The 24,488-nt window shown below is 46.1% G+C and overlaps 1 protein-coding gene across 1 annotated transcript in view; it reads right to left on the bottom strand.

Moving 5' to 3' along the window:
• Window positions 1-285: 285 nt before the first annotated feature.
• BEND4 (BEN domain containing 4) overlaps window positions 286-24,488 on the bottom strand; it is a 29,384-nt gene continuing 5,181 nt past the window's right edge. Inside the window, exons 2-5 of the mRNA XM_040965907.1 lie at window positions 21,534-22,103; window positions 9,479-9,570; window positions 5,238-5,478; window positions 286-3,065 (exon numbers count right to left, since the gene is read on the bottom strand). Coding sequence (XP_040821841.1) covers window positions 2,845-3,065; window positions 5,238-5,478; window positions 9,479-9,570; window positions 21,534-22,103 — 1,124 coding nt within the window. The 3' untranslated portion in view covers window positions 286-2,844. The remainder of the gene's footprint in view (window positions 3,066-5,237; window positions 5,479-9,478; window positions 9,571-21,533; window positions 22,104-24,488) is intronic.

Below are 24,488 nucleotides of genomic sequence, written 5' to 3' on the forward strand. Positions count from 1 at the left end.
CCTGGTGGACACTGCACAGCACGCCTAGTCTCTACCGTGAGATTTTAATTTGGAGAACAAAGGACACGCTTGGCCACCTTAGTCCACGGGTGTGGGCTTATGAACTCGCCGAGTCACTGACAGGGCTGTCTCGTCTTTGTGGTCTGGCAGGCCTCAGCAGAGGACTGGTGTATCCCGAGCTGTTCTCACAGAACCCACTTTAGACCAATGCTAAAATGACTGAAAGTTGGCAAAAGACTGAAAGTTTTCTCTCAACAGCAATTTGCCCAAGTTTCAGAGATGTGGAAAATGAGCACCAGCAACATCCTGAGGTCTGCAAAGCATCAGGTGAAAGGCTGGGGGGCTCGCTGCAGCATCCAGTCTTCTGAGTTGTGAGCCCTAACCCTGCTGCTCACGGAAGCGAGGTGGGTGGCAAAAATAAACAAATCTCTAGTATAAGGCCAGGTGATCACACAGGCACCCTCCTTAAACATGGGTGACGTAACAGCCTTGCAGGTAAAATGAGATGGCAGGATGGCTCCATCCTCTGCAGAGGGCTACTATGCGTGAGAGCTGATGTTCTGTTTCAGTGGCTACGAGCACGCAGAAGAGGCGGTGTGCCAGGCTAACGGAATGTGGCAACTGTTCCAGTCAGGGGACTAAGGGCAATGGCACCTGCCTTGGGGGAAGGGGAGCTCAGTCTCCTGAGTCATCAGAACAGTAAAGCAGTACTGAGCCCATTGTCTCCGTGCAGCTTGGTTTCACCACAGGCAGGAGCTGGTGAACGCAGAAGCCCAACATTCTACAATCTGTGCTGCACTGGGAAATGGCTCGGAGAGAAGTCAGTCACCTGGGATGGGAGTAAGGGGAACAGACAAGGGTGGGTGGTGCAAACCTGGCACATCCCCTTCTTTCATGGCAGTGTCTCCCCACCCACAAAAGACCAGCACTGCTTGGGGCTCCAAGATGACACTTAGGTGTGAAAAAAACAGAACCCAAGATAATGGTAAGGGCTGGAACTCTGCTTTCTTAAAAGCAGTGGCCATACTGTTGCTATAGAAAAGAGGACAGAAAAGCAGTGAGGTTTACTACAGCCCAATATGCAACAGGAAGACAGGACAGGGAGCCTCACAGGGCCCTGGGGGGCTCCCTTCAGGCAAAACTATCACACAAGTATGACACGAACTTCTCAGATCTCTCTAAACACTTCTAGAATTTTCCTCCTTGGACATCTAGAGACTCATCTCATGGTTGCCATAAGTAGCATCCCATTTATCCCAAGCATTTCTTTTCCAAATTTTGACTAATTTTTCCCAAAAGAGGATTGAAATAGTAGTTCTACACTATCTGACAAGTGCACACTCCTGTAGACATCAAACTCTTCAAGGGCTGAAAGACCTGCTTTTAGCACTCAGTCCACAGTAAATGTAAGGACAATTTATGCTTTTTGTTTTTTTGCTTGGACTAAAACACGGGAAAAAAAAAGAGCAGCATTCATAAATGGATGCGCCAAACCCTCAGTCATGTTGTGCAGATAACATAACAGCCTTAAACAAATACTGCTTATGTTTGTTTTCTAAGCAAAAAGCAGCATCTGGACCAGTTCAGTAAAGAAAGTTCTGCTCACCTAAAACACGAGGCTCTCAGAAATCACAGCCCTAGCATCTCCTCTACAGCATTTGGCGATCAAGGAACAGGTCCCAAGACACCATTCATTTTCCATACGGAGCTCAACACACCGAACAGGGGAACGCAAGCAGGGAGGCTTGTGGAATGGGTTCACTCAAAGTGGTAACTGAGGGAAATGGTGCACACACTCGGGATGACATGGTTTCCTCCACGATCACAGACGACAGAAACAGAGCACTTTGTGATGATCAATTCAGCGCCCGAAGACCCTGAATTTTCAGAGAAATCACTGACAAGCCCATTGCATAGTTGTTCGACTGCCCTTGCCACGGTGTGTACAGAATTTCAGACATCTGGCCAACTTGGCTAATGTCAGCAGTCACACCACTTCTTTGATCACCAAACAACAAACTGGTGGGAATTCTCATCATCCACCACACTGCTCTGAGCACCGTGTCCACAAAGCCCAAGTGAAGGCTATGGAAGCTGCTGGCTCCAGAAAGCTATGAGACAATGTTCCATATGATTCTGGACCGCTTGATGACTGACAATGCAACACTGCTGTCAGTGCAGACTCACTTCACACAGCGCACCTTCCGGATCAGCACAGTGGAATGTCTTCTTTGTAAAGTGATAGAAAAACAGCTAATTACCATCTACGCTGGTGGCCTGTTTCTTAACTTCTTTGTCACAGATTTCAATATATAGAGACAGCATATCTTGTCACTGATCTCATGCCTTTGCAGATAACTATGAGCTTAAGACTTTGGAAAACATAAAGACATCTTATTAGAACTAAAGTAAGACACTATCTGTTCCTTGGCCCTTAAAATAAATCTACGTCTCTAACCATTTTGCATGGGGCAGAGGCACTAACCCAGCCCTCCTCCCTCGGGGGCTAGCTCCGCTCTGGAAAGCAGGTACTTCCCAGGGAGATCTGGGGCAGGTGGTAGGAACTCACCCTTCGGCACCTTCACCGTCTAGCTAGCATTCATGAAAAGTCAACTGTAACCTTCTAACATCCCAGAAGTCTGTTCTAGGAGCCACGGTCTTTCCAAATAACCCTAAAATGGATTTCTACTTGGGAACCGTGACAGTAGATCGAGAACGTGTCCAGGTTGCAAATGTGCAGAGAGCAACAGAATGACATGCTTTGGACTCTTGGGGGACAGGAACAGAATGTTCACAACTGGGTCTTCTGAGGACAGGTGGCTCCCGTGGGCAGGTCAAGTCCACTCAGCAATCCCCAGATCCGTCCTGGGAGCTCTTATTGAAGACTTCATCCTGCGAGGCCTGGTGATCCATCCCTTCGTAGAATGAGCCACCGTTGTGCAGGAAAGTCCCCACGGCCCGCCCCTGCCGGGCGTGACCCACAGCATCGCTGAAGACTTTGTTTATCTGCTCCTCCGAAGGCATCCACCAGTCAGGGTTGGAGGTACAATGCATTCTAATGAATTCTGTGGGAATACACATCACAGGAAAAAAAAAAGAGGGAGAGAAAAAGCTGTTTTTTTCTTTTACAGAGATGGCAGGACAGGCTGCTTACACTTTAACAGAAGCTTGGAAGGAAAGCTTTATGAGAAATCCAATGCAATGCCATGATGATGTCAATCATTGGATGCAACTTACTCCAAAATTTCTTCTCATGTACAAAAGCAAAAAAACAAACAAACAAAAAATCACTTAAGTGAGAGGGTGGTTTCTCTTAAAAAAACCTTCAACTGTTTTTAAAGAATAAATCCGAGTTGTAAGACAAGAGTGACGCCTGGGCTCAGTGAGAGAAGGCATTTAAAAAGCAGTATTTGTTATCTGCTTAAAATTTCCAGAATGTTAACTACCAACATAAGCACAGCACATATCCTTAACATGGGATTCCTGAGCAGGCTGCTAACAGGAAGCCTGAGCACAACCGAGAAAGACCCTGTAAGTAAGAAAGTACCTAAGTGTTGGTCCAGAAAAGGCTTTTCCACTCAAGTTGTCATATGCCAGGCTATTCCTGTTTCCTTCTCTAGTTGTTAATGGCTACACAGGTATACACCAATATTGTGGAAAGTGTGTCTCATCTAAGTATTCTTCACCAGGAAGCAATCAGCACGCCTGGGAAAGGAGAGGCTTCAGCCGCCTCTGACACACAGACGTCCATCATTTTTTGCCTATGTATTTCCACCCTAGGGCTTGCTGGAGCCCGTGAGTGGGTGGTCCCCAACGGATGAGCTGCAGATCCTGGCCAGGTACCTGCACTGAGTCAGGGCAACAGGGCAGCCAGCTGCATTCTCAGGGCAACATCACCAACTCCTTGGAAAATATTTCAACCCTCTACTTTGGCCAACTTATTATTAATGTGGAACACGTGCAGTGAGAATTTCCAGAAAGCAATCCCATTCTAAGACCCAAGAACTCGGTTCCTTCTTCGCTAATACCCAAGAGTGCTTCCAGTGGAATGCTCAGGCTCAGTGAGCTGTCTGAAGTCACTCCATCTCCAGGGACCATGATGTGGAAGCACAAGGGCAAGTCTGGCCAGTTTAGACAGATCCTGGGTATTGCCAGCACTCAGTTACCAAGTAAATAAATGTCCCACTGGAGAAAGTCTGCCGCGTGAGTGCCTGGATCACATTGTCATTCACATGTCACCTAGCCAAGCAAGGTCTTCTGCGTCTGAATCTCTCAGGGCAGCCATGGCCAGAAGCCACCGTATCTTTCCCAGCCCCATGGAATGGGCATGTGGAAGAGGGGGTTGGGAATCTGAGCTGCTAACATCATCAACGCACACCCTAGGCCCATAGAAGCAGAGCCTCTGTGGGCATCCCAGGGCATCAGGGTAGCTTTTCCAACAGCCAAGGCCCCGTGGGTGAGAGTGTTGCGTTATACTTCCTCCTCTCAATCCTGATTCCCAGTGAAACCAATACCAAGTCTTTCCAATGAAGGAAACTGTGAGTGAACCCCAGAGCGAAAGCTTGAGCCGGGGGGAGCTGTGGCTGACACTGCGCAGTCTGAGTTCATCTGCTCCACTAACTAGGCGCCTCTTGGTTCTTCCTGCCTGCTACCCGGCACGTGGCAGTGCAGCTTAGCAGCTGAGGACTGAGCTGATGAAAGCCATATTAGCCAGGAAAGACTTTTAATACAGCAACTGAAGGTTTCCTAGCTGTGTACCATAGGCACTAAGGAAAATCAACTCTAAATCAAGTTCAGGACCTGGGCCAAGAATTTCTTAGGAGGATAGCTAGATGGGTGCACAGGCTAGAGGTGGAGACAGGATAAAATTTTACCCATTTTAGGAAAACAACAACAAAAAATCCACATCTTCCCTGCCTCTGCGTGCTTCCCTGATGCTCCAGTTTTGCTGGAAGTGGCCCCCACCGGCAACAAAGAAAATCTGAACTTGAAGCGTGAAACATGAGGTGCTATGCAATGCTTATGTACCACTAAGTGAGAACAAGGCTAAAGCAGACGAGGATTTTTTCCCCCCTTAAAGAGCTTCACAATACCGAAGAAATGGGCCACATGAAGCCAATAGGGGCTCAGCGGAAAGAAATCAAAACACAGTAAGGCTGAACACTTGCACGGGGAGCCACAGCCAATGCGGTGAAATGGGACCACGGATGGTGACACTGAGGGGAAGGATGCAGTACCTCGGAGGCATGTGACTTTAACTGGATCCAGAGGGCGTCTCTCAGGACCTGTCTCTCCTGACTGCACTGACCTTTTCCTTTTTCCAAGGCCGCATGAGTACTTAAGCTCATCGGTTGTGAAAACAAATCTGATGAGGTAGCGCAGGAGGCGTCTCCCATCTTTCTTGGAGGAATTTACAGCCTCGTCCCACTGCTTGCTCGTTATGTAGACGGGATAGTTGTTCAACAGCTGCTTGCTTCCCTGGAAAAGCGAAATATTTTCTCATTACCTGTGGAGCCAGCCAGCCAGAAGCCAAAGCAATCTCCATTTCAAAGGCAAACACGCTTTGTAACCGAGTGGCTAGGCTGACAATGAACTGGGGACTGAAGAGCACGAGTAATTGCTCACACTCACAACGGGCACTTTTCAAATTACATTTGCATTTTCTGTAACAAGAGCCAATGAGCTATAATGAACACCTTTGAAAGAGAGGGCTATTTATAACTTGCATTTTAACAGGTAGGTTAAAGTGTGTCAGGATCCAATGACAGGGAACACCATTTAAATATAACCTGTAACTTTCCTTTTCAATCTATTAAAATATGCAAAAAGGACTTTGAAGAGTGTGATCAAACAGGTCTCTACACCCTGCATCTGCCAGGCAAACACTCCTGAGATGATGTTGCTGGGGGCTTATTTTAATCGGGGAGCACCCAAGTGGGATGCACCCCACACTTGATCCCACCACACTGCACGTGCAAACAGCGATCCAAGGTGAGCCGTCAAAGGGCAAACTGCCCCAATTAGGGGAGCAATCATTAGTAAGAACGCAGAACAGGTCTCCCGAAATGACGGCTTCTGCAAATGCCACGATGTCAACTCACCATTTTCCCCACTTTTCACCTCCCTAATTTATGTCTACTATAAAAGTCCTGGGCCAAATAGCTGCAGTGGGACTAATTACAGGTATTTCTGTAACATTTATAAGCCATGTTTAGTCAATTGCACCTATACAACCATTACTTTAGTTCTGCTTGCCCATAAAACTCCACAGTCCAGGACAAATTAATTAACCCATGATCTCACTTTTTAATGCACTCCTCTTCCCTAGTAATTAAACAGTATAAAATAAAGAAGGGGGAAAAAAGCTCCTTCAGTTTTACAACTCTGCAAATTTACTACAGGTTATAAATTTGGCCCTGTTTGGGTACAATAAGGCCTTGCTCCAGCAAGTGTCGCTTGGTTACACGAGAAGTGTGAAGGGCCCAGGTGCCAGCAGGAAGGAGGTCAGGAGAGTCCTGCTGAGGCAATAAGCCTTTCCTGAACTAGCTTGAGGGCGAGTGCATTTCAAAAGTGGGCCAAAGAGGTGCACAGGTTGTGTTTTGAATCCAGATGTGGGCTGGACTTGACATGAATCTTGGCTAGGTGCTGGAGTAACCCAGATGAAGGACTCAAATTGGTTGGATCCTTGCTTGAAACACTTCTGGTTTGCGATGTGAGCACCGGGAGCATCCTACAGGCAGGAGGTGAGACAGACATGTCTGATGTGAGCGGGGCCTAAGGCAGGGCGAGTCAGTGGGGATGAGCTGGGGGCTGGAGAGGAGCTGGCAGCCAACCTGGTGAGCCAGGAGGCCGAGGATCTGCAAGCTCACTGGCAGTGCCTCACGAACAAGGAACAGAGGGTGCGGCCCGGAAGGGAGGCAGGCAGCCAGGAGAGGAATCCTGTTGCTTCCCACATACGCAGGCAGGGCTTCCAAGGGTTCCGTCCAGCTCACCACGTGCTTGACACACAGGGCAGCCCAAGAGGGCCTGTGGGCGGAACCTGGCATTGGCTGACTCAGCACCACTAGCTGTGTCCAAAGCACTTTTGTTAAAGAGCCCTAATATGAAGCACTCAGCACCCAGGTCTCCCTTCTCATGCCAGCAGGAGGCACCACTGCAATTCCAGAGCCAGACACTGGAGTGGGCCGCAGGCAGGTGTCTGAACTTCAGCTCCTTTCTGCCAAAACAGGGTTAAAAATTGCTAGCTGCTTTCAGTGAGTGCATTTCACTCCACCAGAAGCTCATTTCATCTGCATCTTTAGCCAGTACCCTCCTCCTGAGGCCATGAAGACCACAGGGCAGGTGTGGTAAGTGGTTGCGTAAGTACTAATGTAGCATAGCCCAAGCCTCTGCTTCCTGTTTCTGGTTTATCAGCTGTGGGAAAGGACCCGGAATAACTGCTTTTTAAACTTTTTCTTTAGGGGCCAGTGCTGTGCGTGGCATAGCACACCAAGCTTCCACCTGCAGCACCAGCCTGCATCCCGTATGAACACTGGTTCGGGCCTGGCTGCTCCACTTCTGATCCAGCTCCCTGCAAATGGCCTGTGAAGGCAAAAGGTGGCAGCTCAAATGCTTGGGCCCCTGCATACATGTGAAAGACCCAGAAGAAGCTCCTAGTGCCCAGCCTGGACTGGCCCAGATCTAGCTGTTGTGGTCATTTGCGGAGTGAACCAGCACATGGAAGATCTCCCTCTGTCTCCTCTCTCTATAAATCTGTCTTTCCAAGAGAAAAAAAAAAAAGATCTTGAAACCTTTCATTTATTTAACATTAATTTAAAATGACTCCCTTGAGGTGGATGAGCACACTTAGCAAGCCAGGACTGCTTGCTGTCTTCCAATCCTATTTTTTCTAGATCTTAAACTCAAAATGCAGGGCTTGGAATCCTGCGCCCCAGTCTAAGGTTCACCCTGTGATGCAATGTTGTACCCCTAAAGCCAGACTACTACAAAATGGGAGGAAATTGTAATTACGGAGTTGACAAGGCAAGAAAGGAGCTTTTTCCACACCTTAAAAAAAATTCACACAAGAATTCAAAAGCTTTTCTAAAATACAGGCGCTCTACATAAAATATCGGTCCCATAAAATGAAGAAATACCATTTGGAGGTAATTTTCATGAAGAAAAAGGAAAGAAAGAGAAAAATTTACAATCCAAAACACCACTCAGAACATTTTCTGGCTTATGGATGAGATTTATAACCCTGCTTTAGCAGAGTTAATAGAAATAAAATGTGACAAATAATAAAAATGAGAAAATGCTCATGGGCCTGAATTGATAATAAAAATAGTAGAGTAATAATGACGACGATGGGTCATAAAAGTTTAAATAGTTCCATCCAGAGGAAATGCAGATTCTCCTTTATTTTCGTATTTTTATGGAATTCTGAGTGCATTTTTTTTCTTCAGTTAGCCACCAACAGATCATCGCATTCTAATGCAGTGTTGAGTCACTTTGAAGAAATTAAACTTTTAACTAATGTCTTCCCAGACACACAGCCCAATGGAAGATACAGGTGTACTCTGGGTGGGTGGCTAAGTTCCAGATCAGACTTGTGACCACCAGCAGGAGGGTAGTAACCAGATGTGCTTCCTGGAGGAAGTGGTATGATATGTCAAGTTAAGAAATATGGATTTTAATTCAGGGGAAAAGGACCTTGGTGCCAGAAAGTTTGGAAATCCATACTACTGTCTTTTTTTATATCACAAATCTCCTACAAATTTCTTGAAGACTCTTAGTGCTGAAATCATTTTTGCACTAAAATAAACTCATCTTTCAATCCCCTTTCCATCAAACTTCTGAAGTGCCCGCCTAGACTAGTCTCACAGTGTTCACTCATTAGAGACACAGGACACCACTGAGGATGTGTGGCCTGCGTTAGGGCACTGTGCATGGGATGGGAGGGGGACGAGGCTGAGCTCGGAAGGCAGAGCCAAAGGCAGGCTTATTTCCAGGGTGGTAAAGATGTGAGCGCTTGACACTTAAGGAAATGCAGCCAGGGCTCCATGGCTCAAAAGGCAACAAAGGAAAATAACAGATGGAAAAGCAAGCTTCACTCAAACGTGCCCTGTGTACAGAGATAGGCTGTTCACACTCCACACAGACCACTTCTACACACGGAGACAACAGCTTCTGGGGGTGCCTATGAAAGCAGAGTGTTCACCAGCAGCGGCCCTCTGGAACACCCAGTGCCACCTGCGCGACTGGAAAGGGTGGTGGCCACCGCCTTGGGGCACGGCTCAGGGTATCGCAATCGAAATCGCTGCTTCTTCTTCATCTGTCCCACATGGAGACCAGAGTGCGATTGGGGTGAGTCAGACACCCATGCCCGCTCTCACAGTACTGCAGGCAACATGGCCACAGCACTGTGTCTGCCTAGCAGACCTGTTTGGGGGCCAGGGCTGTGCAGCCTGGAACCGCACTAATCTTGCCAGAGGCCTACCTCGGTGGGCTGGTCAGCGGGCTGTGGCATCAGCAGTTGGTTGTGGTGTTGCAAAACGGTCTTCAAGTAATCTAGCACGGTTTGGCAGGGCACTGGGGGGAAAGAATCGCAAAGCACATGTTAGCTGGACTGCAGCGTGCAAACACTGTAAGGTCTTACAGCATTCTTGATGTTGGCTTCTAAAAAAGAAAAAAAAAAACACTTCCTAAAGGAAGTAGAATCTTCTCTCATTTGACATCCGCAGTTATTTCAGTTTATAAACACAGAGCAGATGCTATGGTTTGGGGAGAATGTTCAGGCTCAGCATAATTCAGTGAGAGCTTTCAAGTCAAACTTTCTGCTGGATGAATTTGGGTCACCGATAATGAACGCTCTGCAGAACAAAGACTTCGGGTCTTTTCTGATCCAAGCTGTAGCATTAGTGCCCAATGATGCTTTTTGAAATTAATGTACTAGAAACTATTCTTTCATTGGTTTGTAATCAATAATTTCATACTTAGTTTTAATGACAGACTCCTTCTTGGTTCTTTCGAAGGCAGGAATTCCACAATTTAATTTCCCTTCCAACACTAACGTACCTGGCCACCCAGTTTCAAATAAAAGTTGCAATTGTCATTCAGTTATGAACTTCATTAACTCCTACACTCTGTTTTTGGAGATTCGGTCTTAGAGACTTCATTGAATAATTACAATAAAGCTGAATAACTACTAACCCAATGCAGACCCTAACATTTTTTTGTACTCTTGCATACATAAATAATGCCGACTTCTTCAGATTTCTATGAGAGCCCTTTCAGAAGCATTAACTAATTTTTGAAAAGGTCTTGGTAGCTTAGTTAACAACCTAATTTACACAAACTGCTGCCACTATCTTTCTTAGCTGTGTGCTTTAAGATGTGTTTGTCACATTCATGAAAATAATAAATATTTAACCCAGGCCCCAACCTTAAAGCATCACTAACTGAGCTTTCTCTCCCCTTTGATTTTCTTACTTTTTTAAAAGACTGCAAACTGAAGTCATCATCTTTACTCAGTGCTAAAAAAACAAGCTTCTCAGGTGACATCACATTGTTAACAATAACAAATCAAACATTTTATCAGCATCCCTCTGAAGAATCCTGAGTGGCAGGAGCAGCTCAGGAATTGTCTCTCCTTTCCATAAACAGCTTTCTCCTGCAGCCATCCTTTGAGACCTGTCTGACCGGTCTGGGCCCCAAGGCCTTTCCTGCAGGGCTCAGACCATGACGTCGATGAGAGGGCACACCACCGTCAGTGTGCAGCAGTCCTGCTACTTAACAAGAAAGCTGCCTGAATCTGCTTGACTGAGCCCATAGCAAGAATGCGTTTCGCTGGCAAGAGCATTTGGTGCTGCAGTTAAGATGCTGCTTGGTGGGCCCAGAGCTGCAGCCTAGTGACTAAAGAGCTCGCCTTGCACACACCAGGATCCCATATGGGCCCCAGTTTTAATTCTGGCAACCCCATTTCCCACCCAGCTCCCAGTTTATGGCCTGGGAAAGCCCAAAACCTTGGGACCCTGCACCCATGTGGGAGACCCACAAGATGTTCTGGGCTCCTGGCTTTGGATCAGCACAGCTCCGGCTGTTGCGACCGCTTAGGGAGTGAATCAACGGAAGGAAGATCTTCCTCTCAGTCCCTCCTCCTCTCTGTATATCTGTTTATCTGTGAGGCCTGGGTTCAGGACCCGCTGTTTCTGATTCTCAAACAGGATCCTGTGCTGATGGCTCAAGGACCTGAGTCCCTGCAGCCTAGGTCGGAGACCCAGACTGAGTGCTAAGTCTGTCTCAGTCCTGGCTGCCGCGAGCATCTGTGGAATGCACCAAGACAGAAGATCTGTCTCTGCTTAAGAAAATAAAAGAAAGGTATCTTTTGGCCTTGGAAAACCACGAATGGAAACAGACTTGAGAAACTGAGGCAGCAGACAGGTGTTTGAGCTCACCCACCCTGGGAGACCTCGGGGACTTCATCTCACTTCTGTGCCCACCTCTCTCCTGCATGACCGATACGCAAACGCAAAGCAGCACTTTGTCTTCACAGTGCACGGTCAGGATACGATGCATGGTACGCATGACACTGCTCCCCCAAGCAACCGCCAGACACGGCCGTGACCCACCTCGTACCTTGCAGTCAACACTCGTTGACTCACCGGGATCTGAATACATTTCTTTAGATCCTTACACAGTTAATCCTCATCAGAATGTTTATGAAACAATTTCCAATGGTGCAAGCAAGCACCCTTTTGAGGTAGCACACAAAACTTCATCCACATTAAAATAATTAAGCACAGAGACAGGAAGAAGGAACAAAAAAGGGGGGGAAGGGGAGGGAAAGAAGAAAAGGTGTTTATAACAATGATTTGTTGGACTGCAATAGTTTAAAAGATTATTATCTTTTGTCATAATTATGAAAATAAAGAGGAAAAAATCTGTAGGTGCTTGTATGAAGAAGAACGGGGCAGACTTTTAACACAGTGGTTCACACCTGAGCTGCAAGGCCCACATCTCACCATGGCGGGCTGGGGCTCGGCATCTGGCTCTGCTCCTGGCCTGACCCAGCACCCGGCTCCCACCACCCACACCATGGCGGGCTGGGACTTGGCATCTGGCTCTGCTCCTGCCTGACCCGGCACCCGGCTCCCACCACCCATGCCGAAGAACTGGGCTCTGGTACCAGTAGTTCTCGATTTGGTCCCATTCAGTTCTAGCTGCTGCAGGCCATTCTGGGGAGCGGGTAAACAAGCAAACGGAAATCTTTTTGTGTATCTATTTGCCTCTCAAAAAGTTAAAAAAAGTTTTTTAAAAGGAAGGCAGAAGGCAGGCTTCAGAGGTACCCCAAATGCACCTTATCCTAACATTGACAACAGTAATTTCCTTCCTTTTAGGGAACAACACTTACAAACACCTATCAGATAAGGCAGGCCACAATGATACATCTAGGAGGGAAAAAAGCAGAGCAAAACAGTCTTTGGAGTCGCCACAGTCCAGATGGAAAGCAAAGGTGCCTATGCATCCCAGCGGCGCCTAAGCTGTCCAGAACAATGCGCCAGTCAAGGGAAGCCCGAAGTCCTCTGCCTCCGCAGTGTCTTGCACTGTGCACACTGAACACGCAAGACAGGGCCTGAGAGCCTTGGATATTTATCTGGGATAAATCCCTAATGCATACCCAATGGGTGGCACTTTGGTCAACGCTTCAAGTGTTTTTGCTTCTCACCAAATGTCCTGTTAGCCACAAACTAACTTTATTATCATTTTTTAATCTTTTAGAAAATGACATCCAGGGCTGGCTCTGTGGTGCAGCAGCTAAAGCCGCAGCCGGCAGTGTCGGCACTCCATATGGGCAACAGCTGGAGTCCTGGCTTCTCCAAGTGCTTAGGTTTCCACCACCACTATAGGAGATTAAAGAGGCTCCTGGCTCTTGGCTTCAGCCTGGCCCACACCTGCTCATCCGAAGAGGAAAACCGGCCTGTGGAGGATGTCTCTGTGTCACTCTTTCAAATTTAAGATATATAAATATATACAGGAAATAAAAAATATATATAAAATATAAATAAACATATACAAATATACATAATACACACACACACATATATTTTATTTTATTAAAAAAGACAAATTTATAGAGAAAAGGACATAGAGAGAGGAAGGTCTTCCATCCACTGGCTCACTCCCCAAGCGAACAATGGCCAGAGCTGAGGAGATCTGAAGCCAGGAGCCAGGAACTTCCTCTGGGTCTCCCACGCGAGTGCAGGGTCCCAAGGATTTGGACCGTCCCTGACTGCTTTCCTAGGCTACAAGCAGGGAGCAGGATGGGAAGTAGAGCAGCTAGGACACAAACTGGTGCTCACATGGGATTCCAGCGGTTGCAAGGCAAGGATTTAGCCACTAGGCTATGGCCCAACCACAATACCTTAAAAAAAATTAAATGACATCAGTGACTAATAATATAATCAGAACTGAATAATCAAAAGTTGGTTTTTGGGCCCGACGCAATACCATAATAGTTAAGGTCCTCACCTTGAATCCACCAGGATTCCATATGGGTGCTGGTTCTAATCCCAGCAGCTCCACTTCCCATCCAGCTCCCTGCTTGTGGCCTGGGAAAGCAGTCGAGGACGGCCCAAAGCCTTGGGACCCTGCACACACATGGGAGACCCGGAAAGAAGGCTCCTGGCTTTGGATCAGCAAAACACTGGCCATTGCAGCCACTTGGGGAGTGAATCATCGAACGGAAGATCTTTCTCTCTGTCTCTCCTCCTCTCTGTACATCTGCCTTTCCAATAAAAAAAAAGTTGGTTTTCCAGTTTTCAGTTTCCTGAGTTAATATAAATGAGCCTCACTCATGAATTCTCTATCTGCAAATGTGCTCAGTTGCTAAACTGTGTTTGTAACTCCAAAATGAGTGTTAGGCAGGCTTCTCTGAGCAGAGCACGGAGACGCCCAGTGACGTGACATGCCTGCTCCCGGCTAAGGCTGAGCAGTCAACCTCTCTGGTGGGTAAGCTCTGACTCCCAGCGTCCTCACCTAGTCTCTTTGGTACCAGGCTTTTCTGTTTGGGGTTTGTTTTTACTGTGACTTCTGTTGAAAACGGCCCCTGTTATGGTGCTGAAGTGCCGCCTTAATGTTGCTAACATGGAGGCAGTGAGGTGCTCTACAAAACAACAGTGCTTTGTCAGAGAAGCTTCACAGTGTGGCGAGTCACGAGTTCGGTGCAGAGCAACCAAGAATAAATATTAAATAAGATCTCTTTAAACACAGATACACTCAAACAAGGTCGTGCACTGACCAGCTGACGAAAACGTGCAGACACACAGCGACCTCGCCCTCTGTTTCCCAAGGCAGTAATAGTTTAATATCTATGAAGTCAGGGCTTAACAAAGCCTTCACAGAACACAGCTATCACAAATAAGCAGAACTGACTGTACGCCCTGGACGCGAGGGGGACCAACTAGACACAGAGTGAGACGGCTTACAGCACCGGCCAGGTCTGCAACTGATCTCACTGATGCAAATAGGGAGTTCTTTGTCAGAACATGGGATTATCAACTGCTGCCCTGGACAGCTGCAGGAACTGGAGACGACCATAAATGTACTTTCTGAAAACCAGAAGGCGCTGTAAAAGCACCAGCAGTATTCCACAAACGGTCCTGGAAAAACTTGATTTGCACATTCAAAAGAATGCAATCAGACCCTAATAGCATAAAAAAAGATCAACTTCTAATACCTAAAAGACCGAAAAAGAGGGGGACAGTTGGCCTGAAGGTTAAGATGTCCTCAGCCCACATCTGAGCTCCCAGGCCCAACATGCAGCTCCTGACCCGGGCCTGCCTCCAGTGCTGACCCTCAGGGACAGCAGTGCTGGCTCCAGGCACGAGATTCCTGCCGCCCAGATGGCAAACGTAGACTGGGTTTCTCAGTCAGCCTCAGCCCCTGCAGGCAATGGGTGAGTGAACCAACAGATAGGAATGCTGCATGTCTTCTGTGTCTCAGATAAGCAAGAAACAAAAAGAACATCTCGAAGCGAACATAAACACCCCTGAATATGAGCACTGAGAATGTTGTTTTTGGAATATTACACCAAGCTCAGGCCACAAGAACAAAAATAAATAAATGAAATCACATCAAAATACAAAGCTTCTGCACAACAAAGCAGTCACCAAAATGAAATAGTATGCAGTACTGCTAACTAGCCTATGACTTGGGAAGGATATTTGCACACTACGTGATGAGGTCAATATCCAAAACACGTGAAGAATCATACAAAAGACAGCAAACAAGCAGCTCAATTAAAATCATTATAGCTAATCTAAACAAGCTTATCTACAAATATGACATAAATAGCCCTTCTCTCCTAGGCCCCCACCTCCAGCTGGCATCTCCCTAATCCTGGGAACTGCACCAACCAGAAGCAGAAAAAAGGTACAGACAACAGTGCAGCCATAACAGGGGATCACACGGAGTGGAGACTGGTGAGCCAGGAGCCGGGGCGATGGAGGCCATGGTGGAAATCTAACATAAGAATCCAGACCTGGAACTCGCTGGAGGGAGTGACTTCAAAGGGCCATATGCCAACCACAATAAGTAAAATCGGATTGTAGACCTGTAGGTGACACAGCTTAGAAACCTGGCCCAAAGAGAAGAATCTGATAACCAGAAGTACAATGACCAGAAGCAAAACAAGAAACAAAGGCACAATGAATATTACTGAAGACTCCCCTGCAAAGGAGCAAAACCCAATGCCAACCTCAGAGTTCACTGAGGAAGACATCAAGAAAATGGGGGATACAGAATTCAAAAGTTGTTATAAAGCTTCTTATCAACAACGAGAAGCATGCAATATAAGAGTTCAAGAAATTTAAGGCACATGTCCCACAGGAAATGAACCAAATGAAAGCTGATGTATCAGAAATGAATAATACAGTGGAGCAAATTAAAAGTACAGTGGAGTCTTCTAAATAGAGTGAATGAAGCAGAAGAAAGAATCTCAGAATTGGAAGATATTTCCTGTCACCAGGAGGAAACAAACAAAAAGCTAGAAGAAGAGCTGGTTCAAGCTAAAAAAGGTATTCAAGAATAGAAAGACATTATTAAAAGACTAAATATAAGAGTTATGGAGGGCCTGGCGTGGTGGCTTAGCAGCTAAAGTCCTTGCCTTCAGCACGCCAGGATCCCATATGGAGGCCAGTTCTAATCCCGGCAGCCCGGCTTCCCATCCAGCTCCCTGCTTGTGGCCTCGGAGGATGGCCCAAAGCCTTGGGACCCTGCACCTGCGTGGGAGACCCAGAAGAGGATCTGGGCTCCTGGCTTCAGCTCAGCATAGCACAGCACTGGCCACTGCAGTTACTTGGGGAGTGAATAATCGGATTGAAGATCTTCCTCTCTGTCTCTCCTTCTCGTATATCTGACTTTGCAATAAAAATAAATAAGATCTTAAAAAAAAAAGTTATGGGAGTCCCAGAAGGTGCAGAAAGAGAAGCTGGGTTTACAGATGTATTTAATGAAATAATAAGGGAAAACTTCCCTAATCTAGAGAAAGAATTGGGAAACAACATCCAGGAGGGGCACAGAATTCCCAACAGGGTAGACCAAAAGTGAGTTTCACCATGACACATGATAATCTGGTTCTCTTCAAGTGAACATAAGATCCTTAAATGTGCATGTGAATAAAACCAACTGACATATAAAGGAATGCCAGTTAAATTCATAGGAGACCTCTCACAGGAAACTCTACAGGCAAGACAAGAGAGTGACATATTCCACATTCTAAAAGCAAAAAATTGTTGACCCAGGACAACATACCCAGCAAAACTTTCCTTTGTCATTGAAAATGAAATAAAATTCTTCCACAGTAAAGAAAAGTTAAAAGAATATGCCTCTTCCAAACCTGCTCTACAAATGATACTTAAAGATGTTCTCTTGACCGAGAAGAGGAACAGCACCCCGAAACCAAAGGCAAATGTGAAGAACACCCCTGTAAAATAACAGAAGATTAATCAACGAACAACCAATTGCTAAAATGATAGGACCAAATTACCAGCCATACATATTAATCCTGCATGCAAATGGCTTAAACTCATCAATTAAATGTCATGGATTTGTAGACTGGATTAAAATAACAAAGCCCATCTATTTGTTGCCTACAGAAGATATATCTCACCCACAAAGCTAAGCAGAAACTATATCTCACGGATTTTGATTTTTTTTTGTTTCATCTCTTCAAAAGCCTTTCTCATTAAATTCTTCACTGACTCATAGATCATACAGTAGCATCATTTTCAAGAAAATACTTGATTTTTTTTTCATTTCTTCAGTGGCATATTAGGCATTCAGTAGCATGTTATTTAACTTCATGGTGTTATAAATTTCTATTTTTCTTCCTGTTGTTGACTTTGTATCATGGCTTTTCTTTTAAGGGGATGTATAATAACTGTCACGGAGACTATCATATCCACATGTGCAGTATGCATCTCTACTTCCAGACAAAGATGGACTCCCAATGAAACTGTCAATTACATCTTGATAATAGGATGCTGGACTCTCTGCCATTGTCCATGTCCACGATGATGGACATATGACTGTATATGAACAACTATACTGTATTAATAATAGGGGGGAACTTACTAGCCAGGAGGGAACTCGGGGCAGAGGTAAGGCTAATTCCAGGGCCTATGGAACTTTAGCATAAAATAATAATTTTAAAAAAGAAATAAAATAAATAAATAAGCTCATTAAATTTTAAAAAAGATGTCAAGATATTTTCAATATGCTGAAATTAAATAATTTGGAAAATGTTTAAAATTAACATTCTAAGACAAAAATGTTCATATTTTGACATCTATGAATGTTTTTGAAGATTATAGCAATGTACAGATATGATTTGCAATTTTTCCTTTTTTTTTTTAAGATTTGTTTTTGTTGGAAAGGCAGACATAGAGTAAAAAAGAGATACCAAGAAAAAGATTTTCCGCCCTCTGCTACACTGCCCAAGTGCATGCAATGGCTGATCCAAAGCTAGGAGCCAGGAAGGAGCCTCTTTTCCAGGTCTCCCACATGGGTGCAGGATCCCAAGACTTTGCACCGTCCTTTATTGCTTTCCCAGTAAAGGAAAGGAGCTGGATGGGAAGTAGAGCAGTTGGGACACAAACTGGCATCCATATGAGATCCCAGGTGTGCAAGGCTAGGATTTAGCCACTAGGCTATCACACCAGGCCCAATTTTTTCTCTAATGTGTGAGAACATTAGTGTGTCTCACACATTCTTTGCTGTATTACATGATATATATATATATATATATTTTTATATATTGAAAGGCAGAGTTAGAAGAGGAAAGAGATAATCTATGTACTGGTTCACTCCCCAAGTGGCTGTAATGCCAGAGCTAGGCCAGGCTGAAGCCAGTAGCCAGGAGCTTCTTTTGGTCTCCATATGGATGCAGGGGCCCAAAAACTTGGGTCAACTTCTGCTGCTTTCCTAGGCACAGCAGCACAGAGTGGGTACAGCACTGGCTCGGAAGCATGGTTCTTTGTACTCACTCTGCCTTGCATCCTTGGCTACTCAGTGTCAGCTGTGAGGGCTCACACAAAATGTGACCATGTTAACTTGACACTCAGCTTGGTTAGCTCATTTGCATTTTCCTTTTCAAAATCTTTAACCTTTTAACAGACTTCTTAATTTCTAGTATGAAGAGCTAATACCAAAGAAAATGTGCCAGTGTCCCTTCTTGAAGGTTCCATATTGACTTGCTAATGGCTTCAGGTGGTGGTGCCAGCACTGGTGACTTGGCATGGGGTCAGGTAAGAAGTGGTGGATGGCACCCTCAATTGCTTAGGGTATGCCAAGGGCACACAGCTCATCAAAGAAAGGCTAAGAACAAGGAATTACAGAACAAGACTCACTCTGGACATCTGTCTCCTGTCCTCGAATTCTGCAACTCAGCAAGGCCAAGGGCTTCAACAAGTTGCCTTCCTGTGGCCGTGAATCCTCCAGACACTTAATATCCTAAGAAACAGATCCTGCAGGGAGCCCCCCAGAGAACGGCTCAGGACCTTCCCAGGTGCAGGAAGTTCTTACAGCTGTTAGCTGCAACCTTCCTTACTTGGGAAATCAAGAGTTTGCAGGTTCTAGCACGTACTTTCACACGCTACCAGCGCCCCTCCTGCAGTTAGCATCCACCTGGCATGGAAAGGAACCTTGCCTCAACATCCAATCCCCAGCTCCAATGCAAAAACATAGATTGGACTCATACCTTCCTGGGGCAAAGTTTTTCAAATGAAAAGGTAGATGGGGGAGTGGCTAAAGGCCCCCGTAGGGATGCTCACATCCCAGATTAGTTCTGGCTCTGCTCCCCATGTCATTTTCTTGTTAATGAACACCCTGGGAGGCAGCAGGTGGTGGCTTGTTTCCCTGAAGATTCAAACTGAATGTTGGGTTCCCAGGTTTAGCAGCAGATAGCAAATGTACCTTTCTGCCTTTCAAACAAATACAAATTTCACAATTAAAAACAGATGAGCAGTGGGAGCTGCGATGTAGCCTGTTAAGCTGCTGTTTGCATGTCCTTACCCCAAATTAGATGAAAGGATTCAGTAGTTGTGTTATAGGGCTATTTCATTATATTTGGAAAGTAGACACACAAAGGTTGGAGGAGACAGACGGATACAGGAGAGATCTTCCATCTCCTGGTTCACTCTTCAAATGCTTGCAATTGCTGGAGCTGGGCCAGGCCGAAGTAGGAGCAGGGAATTCAGTCAGGGTCTACCTATGAGTGGCAGGAACCCCAATAGCTGAGCTCTCACACCTGATGCCTACCCAGCGAGTGCATCAGCAGGAAGCTGGATCCAGAGTGAGGCTTGCACTTGAACCAGGCTTTCCTACGCAGGCTACAGGTGTCCTAACCAGTGTGTGAGTCTTAACTCTGTGTCAAATGTTTGTCCCAAGATTAACTTCTGAGCCTACAAATCTTCACATTTTTTTCCCCTCCTCTTGTGGGTACTAATAAAGAAGTAACTTTTTAAAAAAAATTAATCACTAAAGTTTTACTTATTTTAAAGGCAGCGTGAAACAGAGACAAAAATTTTCCATCAGCTCGCTCACTCCCAAAATGCCTACAATAGAACTTCACCTGGGTCTCTTCCTACGAATGGCAGAACCCCAAGTCCTTGGGCCTCATCTGCTGCCAGATGCCTTAGCTTCCTAGCTAGAAATGGGAGTATCCAGGAATAGAACTAGTAGTCAATATGGTATCCAGCAGCCCAAGTGGCAGCTTAATGTGCTACACTCCAAAGCCTGCCTTACAAGCAACTTTCTTCAACATTCTTTCTTTTAGATTAGTTGCCAAACTGGGTGAAGCAAAGATACCTGAGTTAATAACAAAGCTTCTATTTATATGTATATATTACACTTATGATTTAGAAAATTTTGAACACAATATTTGTAGAGTACTACATATGTAACTAACCAATAACTGTGTGAGTCACACAGATGAAGACACTGCTGTAGCTTATCTGAAAATCAGAGTGACACAGGGAGAAGACAGAGACAGAGTTCTTCCATTTGTTGGCTCACTCTCCAAACGCGCAGAGACCTGGACTAGGTCCGGCCACAACCAGAACTGCATCCCAACACTTGCACCACCATCTTCTGCCTCCCAGGAACACTAGTAGGAAAACTGAATCAGAAGCACGGGCCAGCCACAACTCCAACCGGCCATGAGATATGAGTCGCAGGCATCCCCAATGGTGGCTTCACCCACTGCACCAGAATGCCCACCCCTAGCTGATGACTCTGTCTCACAAAGCCATAAACCTGAATTTAAAGATAAAAAAGGAAACCAGTACTTTTCCAAAATGTGAAAGACACAATTCCACAGCCTACGGGACTGGCAGTAAAGCTGATTTTACAGCTGTGAAAACCTACAGTCTTCTGCTAAGAGGCAGGAAATGCCTCCCTTTCAGCCAGAGGCAAGAAGAGCTTGGGGTCAGTTTAAGGACCAGTCTGTCTTTGACCTATTAGTTTCAGTTTCCAGTTTCTTATTAACTTTGAGTGGGAGTTTTCATGCTAAAAGAGCCTGCTGAAACAATCGAACAGCATGCTGGAATCAGTGGGACCAAGAGGCCATTTCCTCTGCTCAGAACTACTAGAGTCCTGCTTGAGAATCCCGCAATGTTTCAATTTCTCACTGACCAAGCCTTTAAAAACAGCCATTTTCAAAGACAAGAACACTTAAAAAAAAAAAAAAAAAAAAAAAAAGAAATTAGGCTCCCAGCCCTTGATCAAGATGTCGCAATTAGAATGAACTTATATGTCACCAGAGGAGACATCTTTTACCAAAGACCGCTAGCTGACAAGCAAGACAGGCTTGTAGTTCATTTTGGAATTTCCTGCCTGGCACTGGACAGAATACTTCGTGCAGGTCTATTTTTTCAACTTTACACTGTTGACCAAAACCAACCAAAAACTCTACATTATATACACGCATTTATATAGATGGATGAGACAACGGATGTAAAAGCTGCAGCTGTCTTGCAAGTATTACAGCAGGATACCTGGGATGCTCTCGAGCTTCCTTCTGAGTTCCTCATTTTCTTGCTGTAGTGAAATCACCTCCTGCTCCAGTTCCTGGCATCGAGGACAGTAGCCTTCCTCCTCCTCCTCCTCCTCTTCCTCCTCTGGCAGTGTAGAAGAGGATGGGTGACCATGGGATTCGGATGTCGCCGGAGATGCCCAGCCACCCAGTGTGTGCACCGGGGAGGTTGACAGAGGATCCACGTCAGCCAAGTGGCCATACTCACTGACTGACGAGGTGCTGGGAGTCAGGAAGCTCCCGGAGAGCAGGTAATTCTGGAGGGAGTCAGTGAAAACCCTCAGAAAGGCAGAAGTCTGTTGCTTCCTTTGCATATACTGCATCTCTATATCTACATTGTCTGAGGTCTGACTGTGGACCCCTTTGCCAACATGACACTGCTCCGATCTTTCACTGTAATTTGAGCCTTCTTGCTTTACACAAGAAATCATGGATTGAGAATGGTTGGAATCCACAAGTTTTCCTCCACAATTCAATAAACTAAGAACTCGACTGCACTGCTGGGCAAAGGCATCCAGGATCATCCGGCTCTCTGCAACAAACAAAAAGACACATCAGTGAGCAACAGGCAAGGGTGAGGGGTGGGGAATGTGTTCTCAATGCTAACCCACAGAATCACGGTATCAAAGCCTGCTTTCACAAGCCAAGGTGGCCCAGGGAAGCCGCTGCTAACAGGACAGTGTCCTTGGTCCTGCAACTGGTGGGGTACCTGGAGAGTCACCTTCAATTTCCTTATGCCGGGAAATGACTGGCCTGTGCCTCTGGGTACCTTTATAGGTACCGTCCCTTTGGGGCATCCACAGGCCCACACAGTTTTGGAACTGACACATTTAGCGTCATAAATACCCTTTCTCTGATGAATTGAAGCCAGCCACTACAGACTCACTTCCTCATTGATAGCAGGACTTATAGCAATCATTACTGCTATTTCTGGAGTGCCCTTATGCCCTTGCCATTAATCAGCTGACACCATCCCTGCCGACAGTATGTAGCTCCCAGACGCACACTGGTGAAGAAAGGAAGTCTTTTTGAAGAGCTCACTAAGTAAAGCAAAGAGTGAGCCTATAGGCAATGGATGAACACAAAACCATACTATTGTACCGTGCCTGCCGCCCAACAGGAGCGCTCCCCTTTCCACTAACCCGTCACTGCGTTTGTCAACGCCAGTATTCTGGCTGAATACGATCAGGAGCATCTGAGAATCAGTGTTTCTTGGAGTCTCTTTCACTAGATGGCCACATCTCAGGAAACAGCACATGCCTGGGGTGCAGACACCTCACATGCATGAATTTTAAAGTCTACCAATGGTCAAGTTGGGGGGGGGGGAGCAAAGGACAAAAACCCTTGCAAATAGATCCCTGGCAACAAAACAAAATGCTGGAGATTTTAGATGTTAATTGTTTATAACACGTCATTAGCTCTTTACTGCCTAAAAATGCAGATCTGTTGCATTTTTCCCCAGTGGGGAGGGTGGAGAGTGAGAACTTTAAAAATCATAGTGAGATGCTCAAAGGTTACTATGAGGGTACAAACAGATATCCTCTAGAAAATCAGCATGGCACTACCCATAAAATCCGGTCTAGCCACTCAGAACTCATGAGGTACCCGGGTCCCGGTTTCAGTCCTGTTCGAATGTCAGCTTCCTGTTATAGACACCCTGGGAAACAGCAAGACGGCTCTAGTCGCTGGGTCCCTGCCACCCACAGAGGGGTTCCAGCGTGAACTCCCGCCTCCAGAGCTTTTGGAAACTGAAACAACGAGTTTCCCCTTGTCTCTCAAATGTTTATTTTCCTTTAAAAGACATGTCCACACAACACATGGACATCCCAGTGTATGCTCCCACCCCTTCCTTTTTTTCAAGATTTTATTTTTATTGAAAAATCAGATATACAGAGAGGAGGAGAGACAGAGAGGAAGATCTTCTGTCCATTCTGTCCATTGATTGACTCCCCAAGCAGCTGCAACAGCTGGAGCTGAACCAATCTGAAGCCAGGAGCCTGGAACCTCTTCTGGGTTTCCCACACGGGTACAGGATCCCAAAGCACTGGAGTGTCCTTGACTGCTTTCCCAGGCCACAGGCAGGGACCTGGATGAGAGTGGAGCAGCCAGGTTTAGAACTGGCATCCCTATGGAATCCCAGCAAAGCTTGAAGGGGGAGGATTAGCCACTGAGCCATTGTGCCAGGTCCTCCATGAACTTTTAAAACACTCTGTGTATAAGATGCTATCATTCCAGGATCTCTGCGAACAATCCCCAGACAGAGCACAGATCAGACCTGCTCCATTCAGAAGATCCCAGTCTGTGCTGGGCTACCAGACCCTTAAGAAATGTTTCCTGAACACACGGCAGGATGCGTGTAAACAGACTCTGTACACACAGCATTTCCAGATTTTCCTGGTTGGGCGGAGGGCAGTAAAATCAGTTCACAAGGCTGAGAGTCCACAAGGTTCTCTTCCACTCTGGACAGCACTTGCTCACACTCAGGGGCAGTGCCACCTTGGACCAGACAGGAGGACCCCCGCCCGAGCCGAGGTGGCCGTGATCCAAGAATTCTCTACTAGAACTGCTCCCAGTATCCGTGCTGGCCTCTCCCGAGCCACCTGCTCCAGACAGACCATGGTGCTCCAGCTTGAGACTCTGTGGACACTTATCCACATTCTTGGGAAGTTCAGCTGGGAGTGGGCAGAGCAGGCTGCCAATTGGTTGTAAATTCCAAAGTCAAACCTGGGCGCTGTGAACATGTAATTGTCAGGGTGTTTTAGTTTGGTAGCATGGAGAAATGGTATTGTGGGCCTGTATGTATACTTTCATACCACATCTCATAAATATTTGGGTGCCGCTTCTTTACAATGACAAGTCAACAGAAACCAGGTTTCTGAACCACATAAACCAGATTTAAAGTGTTGCTCTCTTCCCC

This window comes from Ochotona curzoniae, unplaced genomic scaffold (genome assembly GCF_017591425.1).
Source record: "Ochotona curzoniae isolate NIBS_2020 unplaced genomic scaffold, NIBS_Ocur_1.0 scaffold_4505, whole genome shotgun sequence".
Lineage (NCBI taxonomy): Eukaryota > Metazoa > Chordata > Mammalia > Lagomorpha > Ochotonidae > Ochotona > Ochotona curzoniae.